This window comes from Sus scrofa, chromosome 6 (genome assembly GCF_054392235.1).
Source record: "Sus scrofa isolate SSC_HxYL_T2T_F1_AM1 chromosome 6, Sscrofa_HxYL_maternal_Yorkshire_Landrace_v2.0, whole genome shotgun sequence".
NCBI classification, from domain to species: Eukaryota; Metazoa; Chordata; class Mammalia; order Artiodactyla; family Suidae; genus Sus; species Sus scrofa.
The window spans coordinates 55,646,376-55,663,245 of NC_139388.1; the positions used below are offsets into that span (position 1 = coordinate 55,646,376).

The 16,870-nt window shown below is 51.2% G+C and overlaps 1 protein-coding gene and 1 long non-coding RNA gene across 4 annotated transcripts; one reads left to right on the forward strand and one right to left on the reverse strand.

Annotated features, from left to right (window-relative positions):
* The first annotated feature begins 160 nt into the window (after window positions 1–160).
* BLOC1S3 (biogenesis of lysosomal organelles complex 1 subunit 3) lies at window positions 161–3,177 on the forward strand. 2 transcript variants are annotated; one of them, XM_084957925.1, is made up of 2 exons: window positions 161–311; window positions 780–3,177. In XM_084957925.1, the coding sequence occupies exon 2, from the start codon at window positions 789–791 to the stop codon at window positions 1,386–1,388; it is 600 nt and encodes a 199-aa protein (XP_084814051.1). In that variant the 5' UTR covers window positions 161–311; window positions 780–788; the 3' UTR covers window positions 1,389–3,177.
* A 3,827-nt stretch (window positions 3,178–7,004) lies between these two features.
* Window positions 7,005–16,174, reverse strand: LOC110261007 (uncharacterized). 2 transcript variants are annotated; one of them, XR_002344690.2, is made up of 2 exons: window positions 15,876–16,174; window positions 7,005–8,405 (listed from the first exon to the last, which is right to left on the reverse strand). It is a non-coding gene; the product is annotated as an uncharacterized LOC110261007 (long non-coding RNA). The 2 variants fall into 2 exon arrangements; XR_014806382.1 differs by having other exon boundaries at window positions 7,005–9,314.
* Window positions 16,175–16,870: the final 696 nt, after the last annotated feature.

Sequence of the window (16,870 nt, forward strand, 5' to 3'; positions counted from 1 at the left end):
GGTTACACGCGACATCTTCCCTTTTAGAATCCCTAGTTGTCCACTAGCCTCACACCACAACCCGGAAGCTCCAGCCCAGCCGCTTTCCTATTGGTTGTGCCCCTATTCACGTGGCTCGTCGCACACGCCCTCAAAATTGGTCTTGAGGGGCTAGCTTCCTAGTTGGTAGCCGAGAAGCCCAGGTGATTGGCCGTCAACACCTGCAAAACCTGCCCTCCTATTGGTTGGGGCTGCCGCCTTCCTCCTTTCTCGGTAAAGAGCGCACTTCAGCTGGGTAGCGGATCCCGCAGGCTCGGAGCGTCGGTGACCCGGTACGGTCTTCGGTGATAGCGTTCCCCACCCCGCCCCCACTGGTGCACCCTCCCCAGAGTCCAGCTGGACTGTCCTCCTGTCTGTGACCCAGCCGTTGGTCCCTGCGCGGCTCAGGAGCCCGTATACTTGCGAAGGACGGTGCGGAGGGTGTGGCTTCTGCTAGGAGGCAAAATCCGAAAGAGCTTAGTTTGGGAGTGTGGGAACTCGTGCCTTGAGCGAGCTGGTGGTCCTCAGTTTTTCCTAAGTCAGCTGAAGAGGCTGGGGTCCAGTAGCCACCACCCCGCCGCACATCATCATCATTAGGGACGGTGAGCGCTGTTTGCTGAAAAGGAAACTGAGGCCCTAGCAAGGGAAGCAGATGGCCCCAAATTGCTAAGAGTGGAGGGGTGAGAATCCAGAACCTGCACCTTTTAACCACCGCGGGGCGCCCGCCTCTCACATCGTCCCTTCGTGCGTCTTCTCCCTAGCTCGGCTCCATGGCGTCCCAGAGTCGTCGGCGGAGGCCGCTGCGGAGGCCTGAGACGATGGTGCCGGGGGAGGCGGCCGAGACCGACTCGGAGCTCTCTGCGTCCTCGGAGGAGGAGGAGCTGTACCTGGGCCCCTCGGGCCCGACGCGTGGCCGCCCCACGGGGCTGCGGGTGGCTGGCGAGGCCGCGGAGACCGACTCCGACACGGAGCCGGAGCCGAAGGCCGCGCCGAGGGACCTGCCTCCGCTCGTGGTGCAGCGGGAGACGGCCGGGGAGACCTGGGGTGAGGAGGAGACGCCGGCACCCGCCCCTGCGCTTTCGCTGCTGCAGCTCCGGCTGGCCGAGAGCCAGGCGCGGCTGGACCACGACGTAGCGGCCGCGGTGAGCGGCGTGTACCGTCGTGCGGGCCGTGATGTGGCCGCCTTGGCCGGTAGGCTGGCGGCTGCCCAGGCCGCGGGATTGGCGGCGGCCCACAGCGTGCGCCTGGCGCGGGGGGACCTCTGCGCACTGGCGGAGCGCCTGGACATCGTAGCCGGCTGCCGCTTGCTGCCCGACATCCGCGGCGTGCCGGGAACCGAGCCTGAACAAGACCCGGGACCGCGAGCCTAGCCATGACCCACTCTCCTGCCTGACTGCGCCCTGGCGGCCTTTGGGATGTCGCTCTGTGTCCTGTGTAGCCACCCACCCAACTTGCTGTCACCCTCAGGGCTGACCTTGCCCCCTGGAAAATGCTCTCCCGTGTTTGTGTAGAGGGATGGGGTGGGGGGAGGTGTGCAGCCGCGCCGGGCCCTAGCCCCGACCCTGGCCCCTACTCCGGGGTTCACAGTCTCTTGTTTGAAGCTTGGCTCTAACTCTTGGGTAAATAGCCGCTCCCTGATCTGTCTCCATCTTGGGGGCTCACGGAGCCTCACCTTTCTTTTCCTCTGCCTTTCTCAGTTTGGAGTTTGGTTTTTGTTCACAGGGGCTGGTCCTGCTTGTTTCTTCCCACAGGAGCTCCAGAATCTGGCACAGATTCCTTGATGTCTTCCTTTACTCTCTTGGTTCCGCCCCCCTCCCCTTTTTTTTTGTCTTTTCTAGGGCCGCACCTGCTGCGTATGGAGGTTCCCAGGCTAGGGGTCGAATCCGAGCTGTAGCCCCCAGCCTACACCAGAGCCACAGTAACGTGGGACCCGAGCTTCATCTGCGACCTACAGCACAGCTCACGGCAACACCAGATCCTTAATCCACTGAGTGAGGCCAGGGATTGAACCCACAACCTCATGGTTCCTAGTCTGATTCGTTAACCACTGAGCCACAATGAGAACTCCGGTTCCGGCTCTCTGGTCTTAGCCCCACTTCTGCAATTCTGTCCCTCTAGTCTGGGCCCTTTCTCTGCTCCCAGGCTTGGCCCAGATTCTGTCTCCTTCGAGTCCTTGCTCTGCCTTCTCCTGGCTCCTTCTCCTTGGGCTTAGCGCCACCCCCTTGGCCTGATCTTGTTCCCTGCGTCCAGCTGTACCCTTAGGTTTGGTTCTCCTTTTTGCTTCTTTCATCCTATTTAAACTACCAGCTTATTTAATTCTGGGCTCTGGGGACCCCCCTGATGGTTTCTTCATCAGGGTGATGCCCCCTCCTGACCCTAGGAGGTGCTCCTCCCAGCTCTCCAGGCCCAAGCTGATCTGTCTGCTCCACCCTCAAGGCCAAGATGGTGCTTCCTGCCCAGGCTGCCAGTACAAGACAGGCCTCCTCCTGCTTCTTCAGGCCGAGAGTGGCCCCCAGCTGGCACTTAGGGGCCAAATCAGACCTTCCCTGGAACATTGGGTAGAGTGTGACACGGCTTTCCAAATAAGGACTACGTGCATTTTGTTTGTTCCCTGGATGTTGAAGGGACCTGGATTTCTGGTGGGGCAGGGCCCGGGCTCAGCTCCTTCTCTCTCCCACCTGCTCTGTCTCTTCCCTGCCCTAGTCCCTTGGTCCCATTTGCACTTGGTCCCCTCCCCCCTCTCTTGTCCCAAGCTGAAGCCGAGCCCCCAGGATGGAGAAGTGGGCAGGAGCGCTCTAGGCAGACTCCTTAACACAGAAGGCATTTCTTCATTTGGTTAGTTCCTCTTGTCTGCCATCTAAGCTGGGGGTGCGTTGGTGATTTCGCCCAAAATGTCAGTCCCAAGAAAGGGACCCTTCACTTAACAGAGGTGAAGCCGTAGCTGGGAAATCAGGGCCCAGATATTTTGGCCCTGGTTCTGCACTTATTTGTATTTTGTTACTTCACCACATGTTTACTGAGCTCCTGTTCTGTGCTTGTCCAGTGCTGGGCATTGGGGGTGCAGCAGCCAGGCCGGGCCCTCACGGAGATAACAGTCCACTGGGGAGACAGACATGAATGGAATGTTCTCCTAAATAAATGGATAGTTAATCGTTGTAATCTATACTTTGTCATTTTTCGGGCACTATGATTCGTGCCTTGGAGAAGTACAGGAATTTTGGCATTCACGTTGTGGCTCCGCAGGCTAAGAACCCCACTAGTACCCATGAGGATTCAGGGTCAATCCCTGGTCCCACTCAGTGGGTTAAGAATCCAGCATTGCCGTGAGCTGCAGTGTAGGCCACAGATTCAGTGGGGATCTGGCCTTGCTGTGGGTGTGGTGTAGGCCGGCAGCTGCAGCTCTGATTGGACTCCTAGCCTGGGAACTTCCATGTGCCGCCGGTGAGGCCCTAAAAAGATGTGGGAAAAAAGGACAGGAGTTTTGTGAGTGTGCAACTGAAATGTCACTGACTTTTTTTTTTTTTTCCTTTTCTTTTTAGAGCTGCACCTACCCATATGGACGTTCTCAGGCTAGGGGTCGTCTCAGAGCGGCAGGGCCAGCCTACACCACAGCCACAGCCACACAGGATCCCAGCCACTTCTGCGACCCACACCACAGCTCATCGCAACACCCGGATCCCCAACCCACTGAGACTGAACCAGGGATTGAACCTGCATCTTCATGAATGCTGGTCGGATTCCTTTCTGCTGTGCCACAACAGAAACTCCTGTCTGACCTTGTTTCAGGGGAGGTCACATGGATTCCCTGAGAAAGTGATGAGTGAGCCTGAGCCAAGCCCTGAAGGGGTAAATAGGTGAAACCGGGAGGGTGGAAAAGAGTTGCAAGCAAAGGGAACAGCATCTGCAAAGGCCCAGCCTGTTTAATAACTAAGGAGTGTGATAGCTTCTGTTTTCCACCTAGAGCGGAGAGAGATAGGGGTGTTGAGGGTGGTGAGTGCTGTACCAGCAGGGACTGGAGGAAGCTGAGCTTTTAAACCACAGGAAGATTCTTGGTCTTTATTCAACAGCCAGTAAGCAGAGAATGATGCCGTTAGATGAATGTTTTTTTTTTGGTTTTTTTTGTTTTTTTGTTTTTTTTTTGTCTTTTTGCCATTTCTTGGGCCACTCCCGCGGCATATGGAGGTTCCCAGGCTAGGGGTCTAATCAGAGCTGTAGCTGCTGGCCTGCACCAGAGCCACAGCAACGCAGGATCCGAGCCATGTCTGCGACCTACACCGCAGGTCACAGCAACGCCGGATCGTTAGCCCACTGAGCAAGGGCAGGGGTCAAACCCTCAACCTCATGGTTCTTAGTCGTATTTGTTAACCACTGCGCCACGACGGGAACTCCAATGAATGTGTTTTTTGAAGGAGACTCTGGGACTGGTGGGTGGTGGGTTTTTTTTTTTTTTTTTTTTTTTTTTTTTGTCTTTTTGCCTTTTCTAGGGCCGCTCCCACGGCATATGGAGGTTCCCAGGCTAGAGGTCGAATTGGAGCTGTAGCCACTGATCTATCCGAACCACGTCTGTGACCTACACCACAGCTCACGGCAATGCCGGATCCTTAACCCACTGAGCAAGGCCAGGGATCAAACCCACAACCTCATGGTTTCTAGTCGGATTTGTTAACCACTGAGCCACGACAGGAACTCCCTGAGACTGGTGTTTTTGCAGTGTGCTACAAATAAGACATCCCCGAATTCTCTGGTGGCTCAGTGGGTTAAGGATCCAGACTTGTCACTGCTTCGAACTCATGGGTTTGATCTCTGGTCTGGGGACTTTTATATGCCACAGGTGCAGCCAATAAAAATAATAATAATTAAAATTTGAGTAAATTAAAAAAAAAAATAGGGGTTCCCATCATAGTACAATGGGTTAAAAATCCGATTGCAGTGGCTCTGGTCAGTGCAGAGGTCTGGGTTTGATCCCCAGCCTGGGAACTTTCATATGCCATGGGGTGCAGTCGTAAAATTAAAAAATAAATAAAACTTGCTTTTATATGTAGAGCTGAGCCCTGAGAGAATATGGGAAATCTGGGCCCAAATTGCAGAACTTGCATCAAACCACAGTTGCCCCAGTGGAATTTGCTGATACCAGAGACCCTGAGCCTTGGGGTTTTTTTTTTTTTTTTTGCTTTTTAGGGCTAAACCCATGGCAGTTCCCAAGCTAGGGGTCTGATCAGAGCTGTAGCTGCTGGCCACAGCCACGCAGGATCCAAGCCATGTCTGCCACCTACAACCACAGCTCACGGCAGTGCCAGAACCTTAACCCACTGAGCAAGGCCAGGGATCGAACCCTCATCCTCATGGATACTAGTCCGGTTCCTTAACGGCTGAGCCACAAAGGGAACTCCCCGGGCCTTGTACTTTTAACAGCTGCTGGGCTTGGGCCAGCCCGTGTGAAGAGAAGCAGAGGCATCGAACCTGGTCCCTGGAACAGCTACATCCTCGGTGGAGGAACATGGCAGGAAAAAAAGCTGGTTGATACACCCAGGCGCACCTAGGAAACTTGTCCCTTAGGGCTTGGGCTCCGGGTGGAGGAACTTTTTCCTCAGGAAATTCTTAACCCCAGGCCTTTCTTCAGGCCTGATGGGGATTTGGATCCACCCTTGTGAAGCAGTCCAGGAAACCAAGCATAGACACCAACGGCAGGTAGCCTCTGGCCAAAGCCGGGAAATACGCCCTCACGTGGCCTCTTGTGGGATTACAGCAGATTAATAGCGACCCAGCCTCGGCTCACAGGTGACAAGTGCGGCGCACACGAGATGATAAAGTGATGAACTAGTATGAGCTGCTGGTTCCCTTCCTCAGATTTAACCTTGGAGAAACTGGAAGAAAAAAAGAAATCTGGATCTGAGGACCAACAAAATGTTGAGACGCGCTCAGGGACAAAGAGGTGCTCTGCCATAGTGTGCTGCTTCCTGTTTCCCTGTAACGAATGGCCCCAAACTCAGTGGCTTGAAACTACTGTTTTATTATGACCCACAGATGCTGGGGGTCCAGAGCTCCAGCACGGTTCAGCTGAAGACTCTCTGGCTCCTTGCGGGTCACTCAGGTATTCAGCTGGCAGGCGAGTTGGCCACGTGTAACCTAGGTGGCTGGACTCCACTGACTCAGAGGTTAGAACTGCCGACTCCAGTGACTAAAGGGTTAGAATTGCCGACTCCAGTGCCTGGATGTGGCCTCCTCCTAGAGCTTGAGCTTCTTCCTGACATGGCAGCCCCACAGTAATCAAATTCCTTACATAGCAGCTCAGGTCTCAACATATTTCATGGGCAAAGCAGAGGCACACAAGAGTCGGGCACCATCCCTTCTGTCAATTATTAGCAAGTTCTTGAAGTCTAGCCAAGATTCGGGGGCAGAGTAGGGGAAGGGTGACATCCACCTTTGATGGATGAGAGTATCGCCATTTGTGGATCTATTTTGAAGTCACCGCAAGTAGATGGGGGAGTGGACTGTGGGAGAGCCTTTGACTTTTTTGGTTCGTCTCTTTCATGTTGCCTTGGGGTAACTGAGACAGAAGAGCAGCAGCCCCTCGGACCCTCTGGGGATTGTGAGGTCACATCAGGGGTGGTCCAGCTTCCTATTTTATTTGATGGGTTATAGCAACATCTTACTCTCATGATTTTGATGCTCAAATTGTCTCCGGTTTGGCCAGGAGGAGCTTTCTCAAGCTGGCTTCTATGTCCTTTTGACATTTCTCTACTCTTCTTTGAATGCTTTCCTGGTCTCCAGCACAAGATGATCTAGGCACACTTTGTGTCTTTCTCTGCCTCAGCCTGGGAATCAGCCGTCTCTGCAAGGGTCCCTGGTTCCTTTTAGTGGAAATGGTGTTTAGAAGCCAAGATGTGGGTGTTGGGTGTGCTCATTGCTCGTGAGGTGTTGCTGCTTCCAGGCCCTCTCAATACACAGACGTAGAAGAGACACAAAAACCAGGCAACAAACAAAAGAACGGTCTAACCTACATACCGAACATACATTTTATTTATTCATTTATTTATTTTGTCTTTTTAGGGCCACACCCACGGCATATGGAGGTTCCCAGGCTAGAGTGAACACAGATTTTAAAATCAACTCTTTTTAGAGCAGTTTTAGGTTTACAGCAAAAGTGAGCAAGACATAAAGAGAATTCCCCTGTGCCCCCATCTCTGCTCCTTACAGCCTCCACCCATTAGCAACATCCCTCCCCCCCACGGAGGGGCACATTTGTTACAGTCTAACCTGCATCCATGTTATTATTACCCAAAGCCTGGAGATTAGATGAACATTCACGCTTATTATACATTCTATAGGTTTGGACCAAGATATATATGATACGTATCTGCCAGTGAAGTGTCTTTTCAGACTAGTTTCCCTGCCCTAAAAATCCTCAGTGCTCTGCCTGTTCCCTCCCTTCCCCCAACCCCTGACCACAACAGATCTTTTTACTGCCTCCCCCGTTTTGCCTTTTCCAGAAGATGGTATAGTTGGAATCATGCAGTTCTTAGCCTTTCACTTAGCGATATGCATTTAAGGTTCCTCCAATGACTTCTGATGGCTGGATAGCTCATGTCCTTTTAGCACAGAATAACAGCCCGTTGCCTGGATGGACCACAGTTGTTCTATCCATTCACCTGCTGAAGGATATCTTGGCTGCCTCCACGTTTCAGCCTTTTTGCATTTAAAGCCAATAGATAGAAACTGCCTGTCCAGCGCTGCAGGGCAACGGGGAATCCTGGAGGAGGGACTGCGCAGTGTAACAGAACACACAAGACTTACGTTTAGAAAGTGGGGGACCGGGAGGCACTCTGTGCTGCAGAACAAAGGCGCCGAGGCTTTAGTCCACACGACTTTTACTAAGGAAGGTGCCAAATGTAGAATCGTGGGCAGGAGCCAGCACAGGCGATGACGAAGCCACCTCTTTGTGAATCACGACCACACTCTTAGCACTGGTGCACACCTCTAGCTGCACATAGTGCAGCTGCTCACAGGCTAGCAGTTTATGCATCACGTCTTTGCAGCAGACCCTGCACTTTAGAACTCAGAGTCAGCAGGTGCTTGCCTTCCGCATGGTTCAGCTGTGCAGTGGTCTCCGACAAGAAACACCCGTGTGTGGGTTTCGCATAAATATACATCTTCGACTCCTTTGGATGAATACAAAGGACCGTGATTGTTGGCACGTACTTGCTGTATTTCTTTCTAGTCCAAATCCAACCTCACAGGTTTGTTCTAGTTTTCTCTAAAAGGGACTGTTGGATGTCTACCTCCTATGAGGTGGAAAGAAGGGATGAGGATGCGACAGCAGCAGGGCTTGGGAAGAGGGACACACACGGATGGGTGGCGAAGGTCTCAGCAGTACTGAGAAAAATAACCTAGAAGAGATGGACAGCTGAGAACCGGCCAATTTCAGCAGCAAAATGTCCTCAAGTTACAGGGGGTTTTTTAAACAGCACATTTTATTAACTGGAATATAACACTATAGTGCTTTGTTTTCATGTATGTGTGTGTGTGTGTGTGTGTGTGTGTGTGTGTGTGTGTGTGTGTGCATGCGTGTGTATATTTATATATATTTTGGCCACATTTCCTAGGCCAGAGATGGAACCTGCGCCACAGCAGTGACCCAAGCTGCTGCAGTGACCATGCTGGAGCCTTAACCCGCTGGGCCACAGGAGAACTCCTGCAGGAGTTATTTGAAAGAGCTACAGTGGCAGGGAGAAGGAAGAAATAGGATGAATTGATTTTTTTTTAAATTGAAGTATACTTGATTTATGGTGTTGTCTCAATTTTAATATCTGCTGTACAGCAAAATCATTCGGTTTTATATATATATATATATATATACGCATTCTTTTTAAAAGTATTCTTCTTCACTATGGTTTATCACCGGACCCTGACTATAGTTCCCTGTGCTCTGCAGGAGGCCCTTGTCGTTTGTCACCTCCACGTATCATAGCTCACATCCGCTCGCCCTGGCCTCCCACACCATCCCTGCCCCAACCCCTTCCCCTTCGGCAACCACCAGTCTGTTCTCCTTATAAGATGAGTTGACTGAAAGTCTGTTTAAGGAGTGCCTGTCTTGGCTCAGTGGTTAATGAATCCGACTAGTATCCATGAGGACGTGGGTTCGATGCCTGGCCTCGCTCAGTGGGTTGAGGATCCAGCATTGCCGGGAGCTCTGGTGTAGGTGGCAGATGCAGCTCAGATCCCAAGTTGCTGAGCCTGGGGCATAGGTCAGCAGCTACAGCTCCGATTCGACCCCTAGCCTGGGAACTTCCATATGCCTAAAAAGACAAAAGACAAAAAAAAAAAAAAAAAAAAGGAAGTCTGTTTAAGAAGCAGCCAGGTCCCCCATAGCCCCTCCTGTATGCACATAAAGCAACAGCAACTCCTGTGTTCTGGGAAAAGCTTTGGCGATTTCTCCTGCGAGTGGGAGGTGGAGGGGGAAGGGAGAATAAGAGAGAAAATATTCAGCCTGGGATGAGGTATCCGCGCATTGTGGAAATGGGCATTGAGAGAATAAATGTGGAGTTCCCTTCGTGGCTCAGTGGTTAACAAATCCAACTAGGAATCATGAGGTTGCGGGTTCGATCCCTGGCCTCACTCAGTGAGTTAAGGATCCGGCGTTGCTGTGGCTGTGGTGAGGGCCGGCAGCTACAGCTCCGATTAGACCCCTAGCCTGGAAACCTGCCACGGGTGCGGCCCTAGAAAAGGCAAAAAGACAAAAAAAAAAAAAAAAAAAAAAAAAGAGAGAGAGAGAGAATGTACAGTCTTTCTGCACCTGACCTCAGAGACAGGGAGACACAGAAATGCAAGCTTCCTATTAGAGTTGCCCCTCCTGGAGCTGGGCCAGTGACACCCCCTCCCTCCCCCGCAAACTCCCTGTGAAAGTGCCCGCTTCCTTCCGATGGCAAACACAGCATCAGCAACGGATTTTATCTTTGCCCATCTGATAGCTGAAAAATGGTGCTTGGGGTAGCTCTAAATGGCCGGAAATGAAATGAAAGCCACAACGAGACAGCATTGCCCACCTATCAGATTGGCAGCATTTTGGAAATCTAACAATACCGATTGTTGGTGTGGAGGCGAAACAACAGCCCTCTTACACCCGGGGGTGAAAATGTACTCGGTCAGGACTGTCCTGGGAGGCAGCTGAACCTGTGCCTGGTGAGGCTGGTCATGTACCCACCCCACGCCCCCCAGCACGTGCTCTTTATGCATAGAGACACTGGTAATTAACGGAAGAATGAAGATACACATTGTGCCATGTGGGTAGAATTGAATGCTATACAGCAGGGGACAGGACTTTTCTAAAGGGAGAATCCCGCAACTTCTTTTTTTTTCTTTCTAGGGCCGCACCCACAGCCTATGGAAGTTCCCAGGCCAGGGGTCGAATTGGAGCTGTAGCTGTAACTGCTGAGCCACGACAGGAACGCCTCCCCACAACTTACCATCAGAAAACCACAGCAGGCTGCAGCCTACATTCGGGATGTTATCCTTCATCTAACGTTAAGTAACAAGCACATGACTGTTGGGGATGGCTGGGTTTATAAGCAAGTACCGTATAAATTTAATGGAAAGTGGGAGCAGTAAAATAGCCCCCAATTGCAGTATCGGTGGCTTCTGGTGGGCAAGGAGAAGGGTGTTATCAGGGAGGCGTAATTAGCAGTTTTCCCCTAAATTGATGACACTGTGCTCTTGAACTGAATGGTCAAGACAGGGATGTTTGGGGGAGGTCCCTCGTGGCTCAGTGGGTTAAGGATCTGGCACTGTCACGGCTGTGGTGCAGGGTTAATCCCTGGCCCGGAAACCTCAGCATGTCGCGATCATGGCCAAAAAAAAAAAAAAAAAGACAGGTGTTCATTGTTCCTTGTAATATTTGCACATCTTAAATATTTCAGAAGGCAAATCAGAAATGAGTGTAGGTGTCCCAGGCAGAGGGGGGCAGCAGGGATAAAGGGCCTGAGGCAGGAGCCTGGCATACTACGTGCAAAGACCTGGGGGCGAAGTGTGATGGAACAGTCAACAGGGCCAGACCAGACTGGGGGCCCCCATAAGAACGGGGTTTCTGGGAGTTCCTGTCATGGCTCAGTGGAAACGAATCTGACTAGCACCCGTGAGGACACAGGTTCGATCCCTGGCCTCGCTCAGTGGCTTAAGGATCAAGCATTGCAGTGAGCTGTGGTGTAGGTTGCAGATGCGGCTTGGATCTGGTGTTGCTGTGGCTGTGGTATAGGCTAGCTCCGATTTGACTCTTAGCCTAGGAACCTCCATATGCTGCACATGCGGCCCTAAAAAGACAAAGAAAAAGAAAATAAAAACCAAAGAATTGGGTTCCTTTCTCCTAAGAGCAACCGGACATCAAAAAAGAACTTAAGCAGTAAGTTACGTAATCAGATTTGTACTTTGAAACAATCGTATCAGCTACTAGCTGAAGAAACAAGACTGGGCTCAGCGAGCCCAGTTAGGAGTGGTGACAAATTGAAATGATATGAGGTAATTGAAGTTCAAGTGTACACAAATGGAGTCAGACACCTCTCTGCACCACTGAGAACTTGAACTTCCTTTAACTGTACCCGATCCAAGGACACTCCCAGCCGTAATCAGAGCCACACCTGCCAACTGCAGCCTCCTGGTCTCAAGGTCTCCCCTTGTTACCAAGCAACCACTTCAGACCCCAATCTAATCCATATTTAATAAGCACCCTTCTTGCCAGCTCCAGTTATAATCCTTAAGAAACAACTCATGGAACCAGCTGTAACCTTGTAGTTTTTGCCTTTATGAGCCTCTCCTGCTTTGTAGTCTGGCAGAAAACAATTCAAGTGCTCCTTGCATCTGAGTCTCCTGGGCTGCAAGCTGAAATCTCGGCTGCCTCTGTACACTGAGACCAAAGAGAAAAGCCGGCAGAGTTGGAGGAAACAGAAGAAGGAGCTTAATTGCCAGGCAAAGAGGGGAACCCAGCAGGCTAGCGCCCCAAGGACTGGCCCCCCGGAGGGGGTATTGAGGAGTCATGGTCTTCAAGGAGCAGGGCGTGGTCAGCTCAGGGACACTGCCCTGATTGGTGGGTGCTGAGGTCATTGGGTGTCAGGGGCATCAACCTTCTGGTTCCAGCTGGTCTGGGGTCTATGTGCTTGTGGGCAGCATCCAGTTAACTTCATCCACCCAGTGGGGGTTTCAGCACCTGCTGAACAGCTCCAAGGACATGGCTCAGAATATCTTCTTGAGGAAGAACGAAAGATCCTTGGTCCTTCGTCAAATGACTAAACTGTTATTATTTTGTTTTGCCTGCTTTTGTTTTTCTCTGGAATTCCTCACTTCTCTGATTAAATGGAATCTTTGACTAAGGTTTTTCTGTAGACAAAAGGCAGGTGGAGGACATGCGCGGAGGTCCGTTCTGGAAAGGCCTCCATAGGGTCCTGCTCAGTGACACTAACAAGCCCCCGATAAACACCTTTTTATTTCCGCTGGGGCTTTGTTTCTGAACTCTTGGTTAGCAGGAGGCTCGTGTAAGGGTCTCGATGAGGCAGCATGGTAGCATGCACCACCTGCCCAACTTGTGAGGACGAGACAGATGGAGGCAAGTGGATGGAGTCTAGGGGACTCCATCTGGAGGGATCCCGGTGTGGCTCAGTTGGTTAGGAACCCGACTAGCATCCATGAGGACTCAAGTTCAATCCCTGGCCTCGCTCAGTGGGTTAAGGATCCGGTCTTGCCAAGAGCTGTGGTTCGGGATCCGATGTGGCTCGGATCCCTCATTGCTGTGGCTGTGGTGTAGGCCAACGGCTGCAGCTCCAATTCGAACCCTAGCCTGGGAACCGCCATATGCCACAGGTGCGGCCCAAGAGAAAAAAAAAAAAATGAAAAAATAAAAGGCCTTCTAGAAAGAAATCGACAGACCTGCTCTGGGTGGTGGAGGGAAGAATAGGTCAAGGCTGGCTCCTGGCTTTCTGGCTTGGGCCCCAGCGTGGATGCAGGTATGGACAGGACAGTTTCCTATTGTCACTGTGGTAAAGTCCCACAGACTTAATAGCTTAAAGCAACACAGATGTATGATCTTGCCTTTCTGGAAATCAGAAGTCCTAAAATCAGGGTATCAGCAGGACTGGATTCCCTATGGAGGCGCCTAGGGAGAATCCGTCTCCTCGCCTTTTCCAGCTTCAGGGGGCTGCCTGCAATCGCTGGCTCCTGGCCCCACTGGCCCCATCCTCCCCCCGCACAACCCACTGACCTTCAGATCTTTCTCTGCTGAGGTTGTCACTGTGCCTCCTCTCTGTCTCTCTCTCTCTCTTTTTTTTTTTTTTTTTTTGGTCTTTTTAGGGCTGCACCCGCAGCATATGGAAGTTCCCAGGCTAGGGGTTGAATCGGAGCTGCAGCTGCTGGCCTACACCACAGCCACACAGGATCCGAGCCTATGTGTTGACCTACACCACAGCTCACGGCAACGCTGGATCCTTAACACACAGAGCGGGGCCAGGGATCGAATCTGCACCCTCGTGGGGGTTTGTTACTAGTCGGTTTGTTACCGCTGAACCACATCGGGAACTCCCCTCCTTTCTTCTGTCCAGTCTCCTGCCTCCCCTTCATAAGAATACCTGTGATCACATCTGGAGCCCATCTGGATAGTCCAGGATGACTCCCCTCCTCAAGACTCTTATTTCATTTAGTCACTGCTTCTAAAGCCCCCCCTTGGCCATTTAAGGTAACCTGGGAATTCCAAGGCTGAGTGAGACATGGAGGTCACTAGGCAGCACAGTTCGGCCCACATGCCCCGAACCAAGGAGCTGAGTCAAGGGCACAAGCCATGCCGGGGGCTGAGTGCCCGGCTTGGTGGAAGACCTCAGGGCCTCGGAGCTGGCCCTGGATCTCTGCTGGGTCTAACTCTGGCTAAGTCCTTGGCCTCTTCGAGACCGAGGGAAGAATGGTGGTGGCTGAGACCAGGTCACTTCCTGCTTCAGCAGGTGGTGCAGCTCTGCGGTTAAGGCAGGGCCTCCGGAGCCAGCTTGGCCTGGGTTCCTGTCTCAGCTTTGCACCTCTGAGCTGTGTGACTTTGGGAAAATTGCTTCCCGGTGCAGGAATGTCCTTATCTAGTGTGAAAGACCGACTTGGGTCTTCTCAGAAGTCATGTATTGAGACCCTAATCGCTGGTACCTCAGAATGTGACCTATTTGGAGATAGAGGTCTAGCTTTTATTTTTATTTTTGTCTTAATGGCCACACCCACAGCCTATGGAAGTTCCATCTGAGCCGCAGCTGCAGCTGCAGCGCCAGACCCATAAACCCCCTGCACCAGGCCAGGGATCAAACCCTCCACAGCAACCCGAAAGCACTGCAGTTAGGTTCTTGACCCACTGCGCCATAGCAGGAACTCTGGGAGACAGAGCTTTTAAAGAGGTGATTAGGTTAAAAGAGGCCATTCGGGTGAGTCCTAATCCAATTGCTACCCACTAAGAAGAGGAAATTCTCGGACACAAAGAGCAGCCCCAGGCATGTGCAGAGGAGAGACCCTGTAAGGACACCCCGAGAAGGCGGCCAGCTGCAAGCCAGGAAGGGAGGCCTCCAGGGAAAGCAAACCTGCCAGCAGCTTGATCTTGGACTTCTAGCCCCTTGGAATCGTGAGAAAACAAATGGCTCCTGTCTAAGCAACCCAGTCTGTGGTAGTTGGTTATGGCAGCCCCACCAAGTGGTACAGCTCTTAAGCCAGGATGAGACCCTTAGCTGGTTCCTAGGGTTGTCGTGGTGAGGGGCTTGCAGATGGGCTGTCGCTCAGGGCACTCAGTGCACTAGGTGTTGGGAATGCAGTAATGAGCCAGGCGGACGGTTGGGGTTGTGTATTGCTGCACAACAAAGTGCCCTGAAACCTGGCGGCTTGAAACAACAGCGCTGTTCGCGGGCTGGACTATTCACTGGGCTCAGCCAGGTGGTTCTTCAGCTCCTAAGGGGTGACAGCTGAGGCTGCAGTCATTCAGGTGCTGAAAGGGACTTTTTTTTTTTTTTTTTTTTTTTTTTTTTTGCTTTTTAGGGCCACATCCGCAGCATAGAGAAGTTCCCAGGCGAGGGGTCGAATCGGAGCTGCAGCTGCCAGCCTACACCACAGCCACAGCAACACGGGATCAGACCCACATCTTCGACCTACAGCGCAGCTCATGACAACACCGGATCCTTAACCCACTGAGTGAGGCCAGGGCTCCAACCCGAGTCCTCCTGGATACTAGTCAGATTTGTTTCCACGGAGCCACAAAGGGAACTCCGACTTTCTTTTTTTTTAATTAAAAAGATTTTGGGGGTCGTGCCCATGCCACACACAAGTTCTGGGGCCAGGGATTGACCCGTGCCAGAGCAGTGATGCTGGATCTGTAACCTGCTGATCCACCAGGGGATTCCGGGTTGCTGAAATAGACTTTATTGATTAATGGATTATTTTTATTAGAGTATAGTTGATGAACAGTGTTGGTGTCGATTTCTGCTGTACGTACAGCGACCTAGGCATACATCTACATTACATTATTTACCATCTTCCAGCATGTTATTATTTTCCTTAGGGCAAGAAGTAGATTTAGGAGTTCCTGTCGTGGCTCGATGGTTAACGAATCCAAATAGGAACGATGAGGTTGCGGGTTCGATCCCTGGCCTTGCTCAGTGGGTTAAGGATCCGGTGTTGCCGGGAGCTGTGGTGTAGGTTGCAGACCCGGCTAGGATCCCGTGTGGCTGTGGCTCTGGCATAGGCTGGCGGCTACAGCTCCACTTTGACCCCTGGCCTGGGAACCTCCATATGCCGTGGGCAGCGGACCTAGAAAAGGCAAACAAACAAATAAACAAAAAACCAAATAAAAGTCAAAATAGACTCACTGTGGCCAAGCATCCAAAACAGAGCTGGGTGGCCGTTGTGGATGTAGTTTCCGGCACATTCATGTATGACTCCTTTTGTCCTTAGTCTTTGGTTCCACCTCTGTCACCAAATCTGTTAAATAACAGAAATTCAACTGAGTAAATTTAAAGATCAAATTGGCTTTTAGGCAATGCTTCATAAATTGGATAACAGAAAGGAGCTCCACTGAGCTGTGGAAAAGGAAGGTTTTCTAAAGACAAATGAAGAATGTGTTGTTTCAGTCAAGGCCACCTTCCTAAGGGAAGTGGAAGGGCTTATTGGGAGGATTATCTCACTGTACTGAGGAGGTGATTCTAGGTTGAATGGCTAAAGGTTAAATTCCAGAAGGTTAAAACTGCAGTTAGGTTATTTATTAAATTTTGTTTTTCTGACCAGGCTGTTAGCACGAGTGACTGCACTGGGGACCTGTTATCTGCCTTTTATCAGGGATGATGAAATATTTCTGAAAATGGATAGTGGTGAAAATTTGCACAATATTTGGAATTATTGATGAATTACACATCCACTTAAAGGTTAAAATGGTAAAATCTGGGGTTCTTTGGTGACCTAGCAGTTAAGGATTTGGCATTGTCCACGCTGTAGCTTGGGTTTCATCCCTGGCCCAACAACTTCCACGTGACACAGGCATGGCTTTAAAAAAATAAATAAAGGTAAAATTTATGTTGCATATATTCTACCACATGAATTTATTATTAAGTAACAATTGTATCGTATAATAATAACTCTAATTCATTATCACCTAATTATAATTTATTATTAAATAATAATTACAATATGTTATTGTTAAACAACCAAAAGTAAAGCAGGGGGGAGAAAGAAGAATGTGCAAAGGGGGAAGGGAGTTCCCGTCGTGGCGCAGCGGCACCGAATCCGACGAGGAACCGTGAGGTGGCGGGTTCGATCCCTGGCCTCGCTCCATGGGTTAAGGATCTGGCGTTGCCACGAGCTGTGGTGT

What these genes read in the sequence shown, in the direction of transcription:
- BLOC1S3 (XM_084957925.1), top strand. Translation starts at nt 789, where the DNA reads ATGGCGTCCCAGAGTCGTCGGCGGAGGCCGCTGCGGAGGCCTGAGACG.